This window comes from Balaenoptera ricei, chromosome 20, assembly GCF_028023285.1.
Source record: "Balaenoptera ricei isolate mBalRic1 chromosome 20, mBalRic1.hap2, whole genome shotgun sequence".
Lineage (NCBI taxonomy): Eukaryota > Metazoa > Chordata > Mammalia > Artiodactyla > Balaenopteridae > Balaenoptera > Balaenoptera ricei.
This window is the reverse complement of record NC_082658.1, coordinates 54,851,364-54,868,172: the sequence shown is the minus strand read 5'-3', so window position 1 is coordinate 54,868,172 and position 16,809 is coordinate 54,851,364. Positions and strand designations below refer to the sequence as shown.

General features: G+C 60.2%; 2 protein-coding genes across 7 annotated transcripts; one reads left to right on the top strand and one right to left on the bottom strand.

Annotated features, from left to right (window-relative positions):
* Nucleotides 1-547: 547 nt before the first annotated feature.
* Nucleotides 548-3,747, bottom strand: LOC132354705 (uncharacterized). Of its 4 annotated transcripts, none has more exons than XR_009499372.1 (9): nucleotides 3,253-3,747; nucleotides 2,794-2,904; nucleotides 2,611-2,682; nucleotides 2,291-2,379; nucleotides 1,944-2,195; nucleotides 1,401-1,601; nucleotides 1,194-1,306; nucleotides 764-916; nucleotides 548-631 (listed from the first exon to the last, which is right to left on the bottom strand). XR_009499372.1 is itself a non-coding variant. In XM_059906672.1 (9 exons), the coding sequence occupies exons 1-9, from the start codon at nucleotides 3,720-3,722 to the stop codon at nucleotides 573-575; spliced, it is 1,545 nt and encodes a 514-aa protein (XP_059762655.1). In that variant the 5' UTR covers nucleotides 3,723-3,747; the 3' UTR covers nucleotides 548-572. The 4 variants fall into 4 exon arrangements, 3 of the variants coding, with proteins under 3 accessions (XP_059762655.1, XP_059762656.1, XP_059762657.1); XM_059906672.1 differs by having other exon boundaries at nucleotides 1,169-1,306; XM_059906673.1 differs by having other exon boundaries at nucleotides 1,169-1,306; nucleotides 1,401-1,562.
* Nucleotides 3,748-4,807: 1,060 nt separating this feature from the next.
* Nucleotides 4,808-16,646, top strand: NEURL4 (neuralized E3 ubiquitin protein ligase 4). Of its 3 annotated transcripts, none has more exons than XM_059909042.1 (29): nucleotides 4,808-5,175; nucleotides 6,088-6,532; nucleotides 6,748-6,813; nucleotides 6,958-7,256; nucleotides 7,423-7,534; nucleotides 7,623-7,711; nucleotides 8,237-8,309; nucleotides 8,459-8,723; nucleotides 8,969-9,150; nucleotides 9,472-9,557; nucleotides 9,680-9,842; nucleotides 9,931-10,129; nucleotides 10,220-10,296; nucleotides 10,399-10,477; nucleotides 10,823-10,992; nucleotides 11,086-11,217; nucleotides 11,633-11,778; nucleotides 11,888-12,112; nucleotides 12,210-12,308; nucleotides 12,392-12,553; nucleotides 12,741-12,905; nucleotides 13,470-13,628; nucleotides 13,991-14,170; nucleotides 14,312-14,399; nucleotides 14,493-14,600; nucleotides 14,748-14,892; nucleotides 15,030-15,142; nucleotides 15,223-15,388; nucleotides 15,959-16,646. In XM_059909042.1, the coding sequence occupies exons 1-29, from the start codon at nucleotides 4,894-4,896 to the stop codon at nucleotides 16,161-16,163; spliced, it is 4,680 nt and encodes a 1,559-aa protein (XP_059765025.1). In that variant the 5' UTR covers nucleotides 4,808-4,893; the 3' UTR covers nucleotides 16,164-16,646. The 3 variants fall into 3 exon arrangements, with proteins under 3 accessions (XP_059765025.1, XP_059765024.1, XP_059765026.1); XM_059909041.1 differs by having other exon boundaries at nucleotides 10,823-10,998; XM_059909043.1 differs by lacking the exon at nucleotides 6,748-6,813.
* The last annotated feature ends 163 nt before the right edge of the window (nucleotides 16,647-16,809 follow it).

Here is a 16,809-nt window from a genome sequence, read left to right as displayed (position 1 = left end):
GAGGGGTAGAGGCGGGGCCTGGGCGGTGGAGAAAGGGCCTGAGATCAGAGACGCCACAGCCCCGCCCTCAGAGCCTATCTGCAGTCACCTTCCTACCGGGACCCTGGTCTCTGCTTCAGTCTCCTGCAGTGGTTGAGTTGTGGGGGCCTGAGACATACAGGTTCAAATCCTGATTGCGTGACCCTGGGCAAGCTGATTCCTCAGTTTCCTCATCTGAAAGATGGGCATGATAATTCCTACGTCCAGGGTGTTGTAAGAATTAAAGATGATACTGGTGTGTGGCTGACTGAATCACACCAATCATTGTCAGACGGCTGCAGTGGGGTCTTCTTGGACTCCTCGGGGCCTGTTGAGTCCAGTCCCCCACACCACTCCAAGCTTTCTTCTCTGCTCTTCTTGCCTGTGGTTTCCTGTGTGTGAACTTCCCTTTCTGCCCACCACTCCTCAATGACAGCTCAGGCCCAGCCTGGACCCCCAATACCCAGACTTCTGCTCTTCTTCTCTTTATTGTCTACCCCTACCAAGGGTGGTGAGGGCGGGGACAGGTTGGCCCCCACCCCATCCCCAGCTGGCTACAGTTTCCATTGTCTGGCTTCCTCCTCCTGAGTCCACTGGAGCTGCAGGGTTTCATCTGGAGAGAGGAGGGACTGGGTGAGTGGCTTTCTTGCAGCAGGCAAAAGATCTGGCCCATGTGACCCCCTGACTCCCTAGAACCCACCCACTCTCCCTCCCTGGCCAGCCCCTTGCCCCTGCTCAGGCTCACATCTGTGCTGGTTTTTGTTTGAGGAGTCTGGGTGGCTTCCAGGTTCCCTCTCTGAGCCTTCGGTGCTTTGCCAGTTCAGCCCCTTGGATACCAGCCACTGACACCAGCCAGACATTGCTCGGGACCCACTGTCTTTGGAGGACGGGGCAGTCCCTGGAGCAGGGTAGGTGGCAGAGAGGAATCAGGAAGGAGGCACAGGGGCAGCGGTGGTGCTAAGCTGGCAGGAGGCCCCAATCCCGCTGAGCCTCCCTGGGTCCCCTCCATACAATCCACACTGCACACAAGGACGTTGAGGGCCTCGCTCACCACCTGCTGCTGATCTACTGGCCTGAAGGGAATGGGGGCTGGGGGCGTGGGAGCTTGCCAAGAGCCAGGCCTGGTGAGATAGTGGCCTGGTGCCCTCACCAGGCTCCGATGACATCACTGTCACCTTCAGGGAACTCTCGGTGGCCTTGTAATCCTGCGAGGGGCTTCCAGTGTGGTCCAGCAGACGGACCTCAGTGCTTATGGGATTCTCAGTCACCCAATTCAAGCTTGTGGAGCCTGGAAGCATCACAGGATCAGGGTTGGGGCACCCATCAGTCTGTTGGTTCTCGGCCACCGCCCCGCTCCCAGGCTGACCCAGCCCAGCTCTCACTGGTCTGCTGCTCATCTTCTGTGTCCTCCTCAAGTTCAGGGTGGGGAGAGCACCTCAGGTATCTTCCTTTGCTGCAATACTCCTTGCGTCGCAGATCAGTTTCCTTCTCCAACACGACAGTGGTGGATGAAGCTGGGGACTGATTTCTTAAGGCAGGGGAAGCTGAGAAGTCATCCAAATCAATCTGAGTCATATGGCCGCCTATCGAATACAGGCCACCATCTCCACTGTGACCCCCAGGCACCGGGGAGAAGCTCAAGCCCCAGGTTCTCATCTCACTTCTATCACCTCCTCCCATTTTAGAAAAACGTCAGTGACTTTTCCACCCGCCACGGTTCCCTTGGGCTTTCTGTTCCTCCTCCCCAGCCAGCTTGGGGAACTATCCTGATGAGCACCCCACTCCAGCTGCCCTCTGTCTTCCCTGGGGTCACCTTCCAGCACGACTTCCCTGTCAGCCAGCAGGGCCCTGAGGAAGACAGACTATGGTGGAGAAGGTTCTGGACTACAATTACCTTGGGTCCCTGGGGCCCCACCATAGCTAACCTTTGACTTCTAGGATGTGGTTCCTGGCCACCAGGCCAAGCTCATCTTTGACTCCTCCGGTCAGTCCTCTTGCCCCTCCTCTCTCCACAGGCCTGGGCTCTGAGGCCAGCATCACACCTCGACTGCCACTGCTCATACTGACACTACCCACACTGCTGTTCTTGTTATTATCCAAGGGCAGGTTTTTCGGAGCCTTGAGGAACTTTCCTTCATTGTAGTGTGCCTTGCGGCGCTTTTCAAAATCACTGGATTCTGTGGGCCAGTGTCAGAGCTTGGCTTTCCTGCCAGGCTCTCGCTGAAGGCTCAGGCCACCCCCCTTTCCACTCAATCCCCACCCCACATCTCACGTGTCTTGGAAAAGTTGTCTGAAGACCCTGAGCTTCTGTTGTCACTGTACAGGAAGACCTTGGGGCAGAAATTGTCCATTGTTGCAAACCTGAAGGGGAGGGAGACCAGTTGGGGGCACGGAAGGGAGAGAACAATGGGAGCAGGTGGTAGATGGGGCCAAGCTGGCTGACTCCCCCACTTTGGCCTGGGTGAGTCCTGATCCGAATTGTAGTACCTCCCATTTGGGGGGGCCCGAAGGCAGAGCTGGCTCAGACCTGAGTTCAGGGGTGGAGGGAGGAAGAGGCCCCACTTCCCTACTGATTTCTGGCAGGACTCTCACCTCTCTGCTAGATCCTCAGGAGTCATTGTGTGAGAGGTTCCCGCGAGCAGGTCTTCATCGCTGTCCTGCAGCCTGCACAGGAGGGAGGAAGCAGTGCCTCAGAAGGGGATAGCAGGCAGGCCCCCACTCCTTTGAGTAGGGAAGAGAGTCTGGGATGAAGGGCTAGGGCTGAGGGCTCAGCACCTGCGGTAGGGAGTGCGAGGCTCATCCACCTTCATAAATCCATAGTCCTTGTCAGCAGGGTGGTAGGTCGCCAGAATATTCATTTCATCCCAGCGCTGAGACTTTTTCCTTCTGGTGAGAGAAGGACACAAAAAAGGGGGAGGAAACCTTCTAGTGCCCTCCTCCTCACCGCCCTCCTGCTTACAGTCATTCAAAAACTGTTTCTTGCACCCCTTTGTAGTTCCAGAGGTGTAGCAGGCTGGGGATGGGGTCACACCTGATGACAATCACATACGATGTAGTCAGGGTACATGCTGACTCTCTTATCCGGTACCTGCTACTCTCTCAAAGGCTAGGAACCTCAGATTTCCCACCCAATTACCCTCACCTACTCTCACTTTTAGTTCTTGGCACTCCGCCCCTTCTCCCCTGACTCCGCCTCCTCTAGTGTCTGGAATCCCTTCCTCCCGGGCTCCTTACCTCTCCGCCCTGGGGGATTTGTGCACCACGGTGGAGCTGCTGTTTTTTAGTATGCTCCGGGGCCGGTCCTCACAGGGTTTGTCGGGGTGCATGCAAGTTGACCCGGAGTGCGGAATGTATCCCGAGTTGTACAACCCAGGCCCCCCGGACCCCAGGTTGGACGTCCCGGATACATTGGTTCCAGGGAAGGGGGGATTAAGCCCGCCAGGGTGTGTACCGGACCCAGGATGCCGGTTGAGGCCGGAACTGAGGACTGCTGTCCCTCCAGAGGGCTGGCTAGAACCAGGACTGCCAGTTACGGTTCCCCCGGAGTGTACGGGGGGCCCAGAACCGTGAAATATGGCTACTCCGGAGGGCAGCCCGGCGCCTGCCTCGACTCCTCCGATGCCTCTGGGCACTCCCCTGGTTGGCCCTCCAGGAGATTCTCCGTCGAGGCCTCTAGCAGTCCCCAGAGATTCCTGCTTTTCCATGGCCCCACTAGGGGGCCACTCTCAGCTACCCCGCCCCGCCTCCCTGCACCATACAGCCCCGCCCCCACCGCGGCGGGCTGGGGACGCTTGGGCGAGGTCTGGGTCCCCTCCCCCACTGCTCCCTGGAGCCACGGGGGACGGATTCAAAACTGTATAGGGACCTCGGGCTGGGAGCCTCTCCGCTTGCCCCTCCTCTTCTGTCCCACCCTAAGACTTTTCTTTGTCTCTGGGATTTGTTCCCGCCTTTCTCCCCTATCACTGCCCTCATCCGAATTATCCAATCGTAGTCAGGGGTCCTGGCCGTGGGGCGTGAAGCCTAGTTGTGACGTCACAGTCCTCCAACCTTAGCGTGAGCGTCGAAGGAGGTGTGCTGGGGGTTTGTTGATAGCTCTGGGGGAATCTTTGGGGAATGTCAGCGCCGTTGCTTGAAACTTCCTGCCGGGGTTCCTTTGGATTCTTTATTCGTGGCTTTAAAACCTAAGTTTGGTTGGACTGGTGTTTAAGATAGGTTTGACTAGAAACATCCGCGAGCTTTTTTTCCCCCCAAAGCCGGGCCGCTCTGCCTCTGCGGAGAGTTGTGATACAAAGTGGAAGGACTACGACACTCTCGAAAGACATAACCGGTCTCAGTGGTAGGGAGGGCAGATATTTTCCTTTACAAAGCTACCAGTTCCCCGCTCTGGGAGCTCAGACCCCGCTCGCACCGCTTCGAAGCGCGCGGAGCGAAGGAAAGACCCCTCCTTCCCTTGCCGTAAAGCGAATACTTCAAGGTGTTGCCTGCCTCGACGAAGGCGGGGTCGTCGGTGCAGCTGCCGCAAAGCTGAACGTGTTTGGGCACCAACTACCTGCCCCCCCGCGTCGTAAAGATGCCTGCGGCAGTCGTTTCTTGCACTGTCGCAAAAGCTCCCGGCCCGTCTTCACTCCTCTGGAGCCACTCCGTCACCTCGCCCGTGTCGTAAAGCAAACCTGCCCGACCCTGTCGTCCTTTCTCTTCCCACCGTGGTAGTCCTTAGTTCCCTAACCCGGGATGCTTTATTGCCCGGCACTGCCGTAAAGCATATCTGGCCCCACCCCCCACCCCCCCGGGTCCTATTCCCTCAGGGCGTCCGTGCACCGCGGTTGCCACGGTGCCGCCAAGCGCGGCTGTCGCGCGGCCCCGGTGTCAGCGGCGATGGCGGCGGGGTCGGGTGGGAGTGGGGGCTCTGGGGGAGGCCCCGGGCCGGGCCCGGGTGGGGGTGGGGGCCCCGGCGGGAGCGGCCCAGGACCGGGGTCCGGCGGGGGTCCGGGCAGCGGCGGGGAGCTGCACCCGCGCACCGGGCGCTTGGTGAGCCTATCGGCCTGTGGGCGTACAGCGCGGCGGCAGCAGCCGGGCCAGGAGTTTAATCACGGGCTGGTGTTGAGCCGGGAACCCTTGCGCGATGGACGCATCTTCACCGTCCGCATCGACCGCAAGGTGCGGAGCTGGGGCCGCGGAAGCGAGATGTGGAGGGTGGTGGGAGGGGACTGGAAGGAGATGGGGGAGGCCAGCCAGGGTAATCCACATCACCGGGTACCGAGAGGGAACCGCCAGACAGGACACCAGGTGATGGGCGGGAAGGGACCATGAAACGGAAACATTCAGTCTCAAGGAGAGCTTGAGTTTTCTTAAGACCCAGGAGCAGGGAAGGGACATGGGGCCCCACCCACTATAATGACTAGGGAACAGATCTGGAACAATTTTGGGGAGATGGAGGATGGAGAGATGTCAGAAGTGTCAGAGATAACCAAAAAAAGAACAACCATTGAAGGACAAACTCACCGGTTTGGCCAGAAAGATGGGTGAAGAGAGATACTCAAGGAGCAAGAGGTGTGTGTGCCTGTGCATAATGTGGTGAAGAGGCCGGATGCACAGAGGTAGAATTTGGGAGGAGAGTGAGTTTGAGTGCAGCCAGAGCCTAGGAGAGAATTAGGCCATATGCAAGGAGGGAGAAAGCCATATCCAAGAGCAAGGAATATGGACACGGAGAGCTGTGAATTTGGCTGGTTGAGGGGCCACAGAGACCAGGGAAGTTAGAGGCGGCAAGGGGCTGGGGCCAGGGAATTTAGCCAGCGTGGTGGGGAAAGGCATGGTGTTGTAGACAGTGAGCACCCACAGTGCAAAGCAGAGTTGCTAAAGGAGAGCGGGCCCAACCATCCCCTGAGACCAGAGTCCAGAAAATACCTTGTGGGACTGGATCTCTGGATGGTGATGCCTCGTGTCTCAAAGCCAGTTAGCTGTCTGAGAGGTGGGAAGAGGGGGACACAGTGGCCTGTGAAATGTGGTTTCCTAGTGGTGGGAGACCCATTCGTGGCCCATCCTGAGTCCCTGTCCACCACCCCATCACAGGTCAACTCCTGGAGTGGCTCCATCGAGATTGGGGTGACGGCACTGGACCCCAGTGTGCTGGACTTCCCAAGCAGCGCCACGGGGCTGAAGGGGGGCTCGTGGGTAGTGTCAGGCTGCTCGGTGCTGAGGGATGGACGTTCTGTGCTGGAGGAGTATGGGCAGGACCTGGACCAGCTTGGCGAAGGGGACCGTGTGGGCGTGGAGCGCACGGCTGGCGGGGAGCTGCGGCTCTGGGTGAATGGGCGGGATTGCGGTGTGGCCGCCACGGGCCTGCCAGCTCGTGTCTGGGCCGTCGTGGACCTTTACGGCAAGTGCACCCAGATCACCGTGCTACCCCCTGAACCGGGCTTCAGCCCCCCTACTCCCATCCCCACACCTCCCCTCGAGCCCTCTGCCCCCGCTGAAGATTCTGCCTTGGCTGAACAGGGGACCTCTGGGGATGAAGGTGAGAACACAGCTGGGGCAGCGGTGGAGGGGTGGGGCAGAGAGAATGGCTGAAGGAATGGGGGAAATGTAGTGACAAGTGGGGTATGGGCAGGGCCACTCAGACCCCCGAGTCTGTTGAAGGGGAGAGCAGGGGCTAGAGGAGGGGTGTCCTGGCTGTGGGCCCTGCAGCAGGGGCTGAACCCTTATTCCCCTCCTATCCCACCTGGTCCCCAGCCTTCATGGTGTCCCCCGCGCAGGCCCGGCCGGAGACGTTTCCTAACAGCCTTGAGTCGCATAATGGTGAGGGCTCCGGGGAGGCCCCGGGAAGGGGGGCGGGAAGTGAGGTGGACAGGGAGGGACCTCAGGAGAGGGGTAGGGGGAGCGCGGCAAGCCTGAGGATGAGAAGACTCATTTCTGCTTCCTTCCTCCGCCCTGCTATTGCAGAATTTGCCAGCATGGAGCTCTCCGAGGTGGTGAGCAACGCCATCCTGTCTGCCTACAACGGGGGGCTCCTAAATGTGAACCTGAGCTCCCCACCGGCAGGGGAAGCACCGGGGCCTAGTGGCACTGCCACCTCACCCATCCTCACTTCCAACGATGCCCTCCTTTTTCATGAGAAGTGTGGGACCCTCATCAAACTCAGCAACAATAATAAGACGGCAGAGCGCCGCCGGCCCCTGGATGAATTCAACAACGGGGTTGTCATGACCAACCGCCCACTCCGGGACAATGAGATGTTTGAGGTGTGCAAGGTCCTGGGGTCTGGCTGGCACCTCACCCTCTGGGAGCTAGAGATGGTGCTTGATGCTGGAAGGGGGCGGGGGTGGCCTGGGGAAGAGCCAAAGGCGCAGAGTTTTTTCTCTGCATTTACATTCCCCGCCTCTCCCTTCCACTGTCACTGCACCCAAGATCCGCATCGACAAGCTCGTAGATAAGTGGTCAGGCTCCATTGAGATTGGTGTCACCACCCACAACCCCAACAATCTGGAGTACCCAGCCACCATGACCAACCTGCAGTCAGGTACCAGCCCCCGGCAGGGTGGGCGTGGCCTGTGGTTGCTGAGGTGAAGGGAGCCCGTACCCTAACCAGGGTGTCTGCTTCCCCCCAGGCACCATCATGATGAGTGGCTGCGGGATCCTGACCAACGGCAAGGGCACCCGCCGGGAGTACTGTGAATTCAGTCTGGATGAGCTGCAGGTGAGGGTGGGCTCAAAGCACGGGCCACTCTCCAGGGGCGCCCGGGTACTGTGCAGCCCTGCCTGGGCACTGTGCTCTCTGACCTAGAGCAAGGCCCTTTATCTTTTGCTTGAAGGCTCCTTCTGAGAAGGCAGGGTTGCCCAACAGTTAGGCACTCAGATTTGGGAGTCAGATGGGTTCAATTCCTTTCTCTGTTTGGCCATTTGTGATAGTGACCTGCAGCAAGAAACTTACCCTCTTTGGTAGTTGTTTCTTCTTAATGTCTAGAAATGAACCTGTCAGTAGTTTTCGACAGATTGTCATGAGGGTTAATAAGTCGGTGATGATAAACTGGTTTAACACAGTGCCTGACTTGCCTTGAGCATTCAGAGTGGTCTGAGACACATGGGAGCCTTTTGGAGCTGTTTCCCTGTCGCATGGTGTGGTGGGAAGGCTCGAAGACCACTCAGTTCTCACAGTCCCCAGGACAAGTCTGGAGCCTGATTGTGAATGGATTCCAGGCTGTTATTTTTCTGCTTTGAATAGGAGGGCGACCACATTGGTCTCACGAGGAAGTCCAACTCTGCCCTACACTTCTTCATTAATGGCATTGATCAGGGTAAGGGGAAGCTCAGAGAGAGCAGCTGGGCCAGGGCTTTTGCTGTGAGGGGGTCTGTATCTCATTCTCTTGCCTGTTTCATACTCCATCTCCCTATATTGACCCTTCTCCCCTCATCCCCCCATTCCCTGTGCCTTCCACCCCCGCAGGCGTGGCTACCCCCTTGACGCCCCCAGTGGTGTACGGTGTGGTGGACTTGTATGGGATGGCTGTGAAGGTGACCATCGTCCACAATAACAACCACAGTGACCGCCTACGCCGGAACAATGCCATCCTGCGGGCGCTGTCCCCTGAGGGTGCCCTCCGCCGGGCTGCTCCTGCGGCCCAGGCAGAACCCGAGCGCCTGCTCTTCCACCCCAACTGTGGGCAGAAGGCAGCCATCACCCACGAGGGACGCACTGCCCTGAGGCCCCAGTATGGCCCATGGGGTGGGGAGAAGCCTGCGGAGGGGCTCTGATGGGATTGGGGGGAGGAGTGGGGCAGTGGGAGGCAGCAGGAGTCTGGTGTGGGGCGTCCTGGACAGAGAAGGGGGGCCTCTTGGAGTGTGAAGTGTGGCTGCTTGACTTGGGCAGTGGGTGTCGGACAGGCATCTCTGGGCTGAGCTTTGGCACACTCAGTGTGTGTGTCGGGATCTGAGTCCCCACTTGCTGTGCCCTCAGTGCCACCGACGACTTCAATCATGGCGTGGTGCTGAGCAGCAGAGCCCTGCGGGACGGAGAGGTGTTCCAGGTGCGCATCGACAAGATGGTGGACAAATGGGCTGGCTCCATTGAGATTGGTGTCACCACCCACAACCCTGCCTACCTCCAGTTGCCCTCCACCATGACCAACTTGCGCTCTGGTGAGCTCCCAAGAAGGGCAGGGCCAAGATAGGGTGCTAGGGGGGAAGCCGTCCCTGAAGCCCTGAAGCTTGTTCTCTGGCCCCGCTTTCACTTGTCACATTTATGACGACGCGTTCAGTGGCTGAGGAGTGCCATGTGGACAGGGCCTGTGGCTGGCTTGGGAACTGCAGAGTTTTCTTGCCCTGCTCTGGGAAGAAAGCAACTGTCAAAGAAAAGGCAGGCTGGGCTAATGGCTTTGGGGAGTAACGTGGGGACCGCTATGTAAAGGAAGGGAGCCCTGGCTTCCCCCTTATGGCCTCTGCCACTCCTTGTCCCCCTAGGGACCTGGATGATGACAGGGAATGGGGTGATGCACAATGGGACGACCATCTTGGACGAATATGGGCACAACCTGGACCGGCTCAAGGTGGGAGAGTGGGGGTACCGCCAGGTGTCGGCAGTGGGGAGGTAGGCAAGGTGGGGCTGCTGCGGGACCAGCCCAGGCAGGAACTCCGCCTGACTCCTCACTCCAGCCCCCCTTCTTCCAAGGCAGGGGACACGGTGGGCGTGGTGCGGCGGGAGGACGGGACTCTCCACTTCTTTGTCAATGGGATGACTCAGGGCCCCGCCGCCTGGAACGTGCCCCCGGGCGTCTATGCTGTCGTCGATCTCTATGGCCAGGCAGCCCAGGCCACCATTGTGGACGACGTGGGTGAGGGCCGGGCTGGGCAGGGGTCGGGGTGGCCTTGGGAGGCCTCAGAGACAACTGTAATCCTAATGGGTGAGGTCCACTCTTGCAGAGGTGCCCCAGGTCCCTGAGCCACTCCCTGAGGGGAACAACCAGGTGTCTCCAAGCTCCCCATCATCAGGGGCCGGGGGCTCCGACCTCCGCTTCCACCAGCTGCACGGCAGCAACGCAGTCATCACCAACGGCGGCCGCACTGCGCTCCGCCACAACTGCCGCAGCGAGTTCAACGATGCCATCGTCATCTCCAACCGGTCAGTGTCGGGATTTCATGTCCCCACTTTCCTACTACCCAGCGTCGGCCACCCAAGTAGGGCCTGTCTGATGGCCATTCTCCCTGGCAGGGCCCTGAGGGATGGAGAGCTGTTTGAAATTGTCATTCAGAAGATGGTAGACCGCTGGTCAGGCTCCATCGAGGCTGGTGAGGGGCACGTGTGTGTATGTGGGTGTGCGCGCGCGCGGGTCGGGTGCTGGCTGCAGGAGGCTGGGGGCTCAGCTCAGACCCACCCCTGCCTCCTTCCAGGAGTGACCGCTATTCGGCCTGAGGACCTTGAATTCCCCAACACTATGACGGACATTGACTACGATACGTGGATGCTGAGGTTGGGCTGTCTGCTTTGGGGACCAGCTGGGCGGGGCTGGGTGGAGCTGGCCGGGATGAGGGACGCAGAGTTGGCGCATGTGGTGGCCATAGACAATGACAGACCTAGGGGTTCTGGCTGCCCAGTCCCTTCGATTCTGGGAAGCCCCCCCCCCAGACCCTTAGGGTAGCTCCTGCTTTTCCCGGGGGGGATCTCAGGGATGAAGGACACAAGACTGGGTCTCAGACCCCAGATCGAGATCCCAGTCCGAGGCACTGGAGGGTTCCGACAAGCAGAGACTGGGCAGAGTCCTGTGTGGGGAGAGGAAGCCGGGAGGCTGACCTACTCCTTCTGTCATCCCCCCAGCGGCACAGCCATCATGCAAGACGGTAACACCATGCGCAACAACTACGGGTGTGACCTTGACGCACTAGGCACGGGTGCCCGCATCGGCATGATGCGCACTGCCAAGGGCGATCTGCACTACTTCATCAACGGCCAGGACCAAGGCGCTGCCTGCTCAGGCTTGCCTCCCGGTAAAGGTGACTACTCTGTGGCTTTCGCCCTGCCACCTTCAGCCCAGCCCACCCCCGGCTATCAGGCTCCTGACCCCTTCCTTTCTTACCCAGAGGTGTATGCAGTAGTGGATCTATATGGCCAGTGTGTCCAAGTGTCCATCACCAATGCCACCGGCCCCATGGACAACAGCCTGGCGACCAGCAACACCGCCACTGAGAAGTCATTCCCCCTGCACTCCCCAGGTTCAGCCAGCAGGGAAGGAGGGAGGGCTCTGCCTGCCTGCTGTGGGCCTGGGGGATGCAGTTTCCAGGTCACGAAAGCTGTTCAGAGATAGGCTGGCTGCAGCAGCTGCAGACCGAGGGGAAGGGGGAGGGATCAACCCGTGGTGGGAAGCAGCCAAGAAGAGGGGAGGAGGTTACACCTGGTACACAGGGCCTGGACCCTTCCCCGCCACCAGTGGGCCGGGACTCCGTAGCTGGGCGTGGCAGGTTTAGGACTGGGTCTCGCCACGGTGAAAGAGGAGTCAGGGGTCTTGAGGGAGCACTGGAGATGGGACCTCCACGTCAACTTCCTGCTTCACCTGAAAGCTTTGCCTGTGTCCTGTCTGAAGCCTGCTGCCCCAGTCCTCCCCCTTCCTCTGGTGCCATCTTTCCACAGCGGCTGGCGTGGCTCACCGATTCCACAGTGCTTGCGGCAAGAACATCACCCTGGAGGAAGACGGCACGAGGGCGGTGCGTGCGGCCGGCTACGCCCACGGCCTCGTCTTCAGCACCAAGGAGCTCAAGACCGAGGAGGTCTTTGAGGTGGGCCGTGGCGATGTGACAGAGGAGGTGGCGGACCCTTCACAGCAGGGCCAGACTGCTTCCCACCCTCCTGCCCCACAGTGCCACCGAGAGTTCCTCTCTCTCACAGGTGAAAGTGGAGGAGCTGGATGAGAAGTGGGCTGGTTCCCTCCGGCTAGGGCTGACCACACTAGCGCCGGGGGAGATGGGGCCTGGAGCGGGCAGTGGCCCGGGGCTGCCTCCCTCCCTGCCAGAGCTCCGGACTAAGACCACCTGGATGGTGTCCAGCTGTGAAGTGAGGCGCGACGGGCAGCTCCAGAGGATGAACTATGGCCGGAACCTCGAGAGGCTGGGGGTGAAGCAGCTGACTTCAGGGACCGGGGCGGGCCTGGGAGTCGGGGTGGCGGGGAGAGGCGGGCTGAGCACTTGTCCTTGCCTCACCTTGGCCCTAGGTGGGGAGCCGTGTGGGCATTCGCCGAGGGGCAGATGACACGATGCACGTCCTGGTAGATGGAGAGGATATGGGGCCTGCAGCCACCGGCATTGCCAAGGTAGACCCAAGACCTGCGTCGGGTCTGGGAGTGGGGTTGAGGTCCTCCACTGATCTCTGACTTCCGGGTCTGTGTGCCCCCAGAGCGTGTGGGCCGTGTTGGATCTGTATGGGCCAGTGCGGAGTGTTTCTATTGTCAGCTCCACCAGGCTGGACGAGCCAGAAGGCACCCAGCCTCCTTCCCCCAGCTCGGACACTGGCAGCGAGGGCGAGGAGGAGGATGAGGGCGAGGAGCACGGCCTGGAAGTAAGAGGCAGCAGCAGGGCCCACCGGGCACAGGGATGGGCCGTTGGTGGCCCGTTAGGTCGTCTTCAGGTTCTCTGATCCAGCCCTGGGTGGGCGGAGGCTTATCTGCAGGCTCTGTGTCAAGCCCAGTGGGGTGGCTCAGGCCTTGCGTCGGCCGCCCCGCAGCTCAGTCTCTCCTCCACACCAGGGCCAGAATCAAGTGGCTGTTACGCCCACAGCCCTCGAGTTCCTGGAGAACCATGGGAAGAATATTCTCTTGTCCAACGGGAACCGCACAGCTACACGAGTGGCCAGCTACAACCAGGGCATCGTTGTCATCAACCAGCCCCTGGTGCCCCAGCTGCTGGTCCAGGTGGGCCTCACCTCCTTGTCCCCAGCTTCTCTTGCTCAAGGTGACCCAGGGCCAACCGTCCTGCAGAGAGGCTTTTCCAGGTTGAGGACAAAGTGGAAGGCATGCCCTTTGGGTGAGCTTCCTGGGCTTTTGTTCATATCCTGCGGTGGCAGTTGTAGATCAGTTTCCAGGAAGTACCCACCTGGGGCCTGTGACGAGGGAAGCAGTGGGGAGGGCCTGAGGGATGCCAGGGAGACTCCTGATTCTATATGTGAGAACAGGGCATGCTTTCCAGAGGAGGGGGTCTTACGCTGCAGACTACAAGATGTCAGAGTTAGGCAGGTGAAGAAAGCCCGTGGGGATAAGAATCCTTTTAGAAGCAATAGCAAGACCAAGGCTGAAAGAGAGAAGGACGCAGCTGAGTTTGCAGTTTCCGATCCGTCCAGGCATCAGAAGGGGTGGCATCCCAGGCCACACTGCGGGGTGCCATCTTCTCTTCCTGGCTGGGGTGAGGAGCCCGGTCCTGCAGGGTGGGTGACCTCTTTGTAGGAGGCCATGATAGCGGAGTGGTTGCCTTCTCCCCAGGTACGGATAGACTTCTTGAACCGGCAGTGGACATCTTCCCTTGTCCTGGGAGTCATCACCTGCCCACCGGAGAGGCTCAACTTCCCTGCTTCTGCCTGTGCTCTCAAACGGGCAGCCTTGCTGCTGCGGGGCCGCGGGGTTTTCCACAACGGTCTCAAGGTGGGTAGGGAGCAGAGAGAAGGGGGAGGGGCTGGCCAAGAGGGAGAAGAGGGCCCCTAGCCCTGGAGCTAGGACCGTAGGTATAAAGGCGTCCTGTAGCGGATGGGCAAGGGTGTGAGCGGCGTTACCTGGACAGTCTCGGGCTCATCGTCTCCTCCTACATCCCTGCCGTGGAGAATGTTGCGGGGGGTGGGGCTGGGGGAGGTGGAGTCTAGGTAACTGAAGCAGGGGCAGAGCCTGGGCAGTGGGCAAGTGTGGAGGCAAAGCCCAGGGACTGGCGACCCGAAGCTTAGTGAAGGGCAGGGGTGGCTGCTGCCGGTGGGAGTCTGATCTCTGGGAAGACAGCAGGTCTCTCCTCCCAGATCTGTGAGAAGTTTGGGCCAAATCTGGACACGTGTCCTGAAGGCACCATCCTGGGACTGCGGCTAGACAGCTCTGGGGGGCTGCATCTTCACATCAATGGGATGGACCAGGGAGTGGCTGTGCCAGATGTCCCCCAGCCCTGCCATGCGCTCGTGGACCTCTACGGGCAGTGTGAGCAGGTTAGTGGCGGCGGAGGCGGGGAGGAGTGGTGCCTGGGAGGCTGGGCTGTCCGAGGACAGGGGAAGTCTGGAGTTCAAGGAGGGGATCAGCAGGCTCTGGGGGCTGGTCACACTCTGGCTGACCACCCCTCTCGTCTGCAGGTGACAATCGTGACCCCTGAACCAGGGGCTGCCAGTGGAAAGAGTGCTGGAACCCAAGGGGACATGGAGAAAGCTGACATGGTGGATGGTGAGCCAGCCGAAGGGGCCAGGATCCCACCTCACCCCCACCTTGTACTTCTGGCCCCGGGTCCCGTGACCTGTGCCCCCTCTGCTCCCTCAGGTATCAAGGAGAGTGTGTGCTGGGGTCCACCGCCCACTGCTAGCCCCCTCAAGAGCTGTGAGTACCACGCCCTGTGCTCCCGTTTCCAGGAACTGCTGCTGCTTCCTGGTGAGTCCCCAGTCCCCCAGAACCTGGCTCATTCCCGGCCCAGCCCAGGGCCATGGCCAGAGCCCTGGAGACCAGTAGCAAAGAGGCCACATGGCTGAGACCCAGGGTGGGAGCCATGCCACAAAGTCCACCACTCACTCTCCACAGAGGATTATTTCATGCCTCCGCCGAAGCGCAGCCTGTGCTACTGTGAGTCTTGCCGGAAGCTTCGAGGGGATGAGGCCCACAGGCGCCGTGGGGAGCCCCCGCGGGAATACGCTCTGCCCTTTGGCTGGTGCAGGTTCAACCTCAGGTACGTATGGGGCAGGGTCATGCTTCTCTCTCACTGTTCTTTGCCCCCGAGAGGGTGTATGGTGGAAGACAAAACTTCTTGTCTGGGGAATGACCTCGGGGAGCCAGTGACCTTTGTCCTATCTGTCCACCTCGTAGGGTGAATCCCCGCCTGGAGGCTGGGACACTAACCAAGAAGTGGCACATGGCGTATCATGGGAGCAACGTGGCAGCCGTCCGGAGGGTGCTGGACCGGGGGGAGCTGGGAGCAGGTACCGCGGCACCGGCAGAGGCCGGGCAGGCTGGGCCCGTGGGCCGTGGGGGGGCCATCCTGACCCAGCTCTCCTCACAGGCACTGCTTCCATCCTGAGCTGCCGGCCCTTGAAGGGAGAGCCTGGGCTGGGGTTTGAGGAGCCTGGCGAGAACTGCGCACCTCCTCGAGAGCAGCAGCCCCCTCCAGTGCTGCTTTCCCCCTCCCTCCAATATGCTGGGGCTGAGGCCCTGGCATCCAAAGTGCAGTGAGTACACAGGAAGGGGGGGCCTGGGGCCACGTGGGTCACCATGATTCCCTCTCCTCTCCCACCTTGTCTCCCTAGTTCCTCAGTCTCTACCCAGCCCATTCTTCACACAGTCTTTGCACAAGTACCACTTATTTTGTCCTATCACAGAGAACAAAGAAGGGAGCCCTGGGCATGTGGAAGTTATGCCCTCTCTTGCTCTAGAATGTTTATGCATAATAAGTATTTAGTATTTTTAAAGGTGACAAGTAAGTACTATGGAAACAAAAAGAGTGAAGTGAGTCAGAAGTGTGGTTGGAGCGGGCATACGGTATAGGGTGGTCCGGGTAGACATCATTAAGAAGGTGAGATCTGAGTAAAGACTTGGAGAAGGCAGGAGGGAGTTAGGCGAGCAGGCTTTGGGAGGAAGGCCATTTCAAGTAGAGAGGACGGCTAGAGCCAGGTCCCTGTAAGGAGAGAGTGCTTCCTGAGAACAGCAAGGCCAGCTGCTAACTGTGGTGGCAGCTGGAAAGGGGGAGAGGTCCTGGGCCCAGAGGTCTCACTGCCCTATTTATGCTTCTTGCCTGACAGATTCCGGGACCCCAAATCCCAGCAGACACACCAGGCCCAGGTGGCGTTCCAGGTGTGTGTGCGCCCTGGCTCCTACACCCCCGGACCCCCTTCCGCTGCCCTCAGAGAGCCTCCTGACCCTCACTTCAGCCCAGCCGAACTTGAGTGGGTAACCAAGGAGAAGGGGGCCACACTCCTCTATGCCCTGCTGGTACGGGTGGAGTGAGGGGTGAGGGCCGCACCACTACAAGCACAGTTGGGCCTCGGCCCGTGGACTCTGAATGACGACTGCCACCACCTCACTCCAGCGACCCACGGCATGCTCAGTGCTCAGCCTGGCAGATGCACAGGAGCATGCGGGCAGACTCTCAGACTCGCTGGGAAGCGGAGCTGTCTCCGTGCCCAGGGCCCGGACAGTCCCTCCCTCAGAGGTGAAGGCGCAGCGGGGAGCCCGGCCGCAGGCCCTGGGGAACCCTCTCCATGCACTGATCTGGGGAGCACGACTCCCCGCGACTCCTCCCCCATACACTTAATTTATTTCCGTTTCTGTTCTGGTTACTGTGAATCCCAGAGGAGTCTCCCGGTGCCCCACATGAAGCTGCTTTTCCAGCCCAGGCGGGAGTGGGGAAGGCGGCGCCGGGGGTCGGGCCTCTGTACAGTTGTTACTGACTCTGATTTCTAAGGAGCCAATAAACGCCGTCTCAGAGCAGCCGCCTCGGCCTCGGCCTCTCTCGCGCGCGCCTCTCGCCTCCCGGAGGAGCCCCGGCCCCGCCACGTCAGGGACTCCGCCCGCGGGGTCGGCCCGGTAGGGGCGTTTCGCGGTGCGCGGCCGGGGCGCAACGGAGGCGTTTGGACACCGCGGGCACCCGTCG

Bases quoted from the DNA above. Each gene is read 5' to 3' on its own strand.
- LOC132354705 (XM_059906672.1), bottom strand. From the start codon at position 3,722: ATGGAAAAGCAGGAATCTCTGGGGACTGCTAGAGGCCTCGACGGAGAA. The intron at 2,905-3,252 runs GTAAGGAGCCCG...TTCTCTCACCAG, and splicing joins AAATCCCCCAGGGCGGAGAG to AAGGAAAAAGTCTCAGCGCT. The intron at 632-763 runs GTGAGCCTGAGC...TCCTCTCTCCAG, and splicing joins AAACAAAAACCAGCACAGAT to ATGAAACCCTGCAGCTCCAG.
- NEURL4 (XM_059909041.1), top strand. From the start codon at position 4,894: ATGGCGGCGGGGTCGGGTGGGAGTGGGGGCTCTGGGGGAGGCCCCGGG. The intron at 12,906-13,469 runs GTGGGCCTCACC...CCTTCTCCCCAG, and splicing joins TGCCCCAGCTGCTGGTCCAG to GTACGGATAGACTTCTTGAA. The intron at 13,629-13,990 runs GTGGGTAGGGAG...CTCTCCTCCCAG, and splicing joins TTTTCCACAACGGTCTCAAG to ATCTGTGAGAAGTTTGGGCC.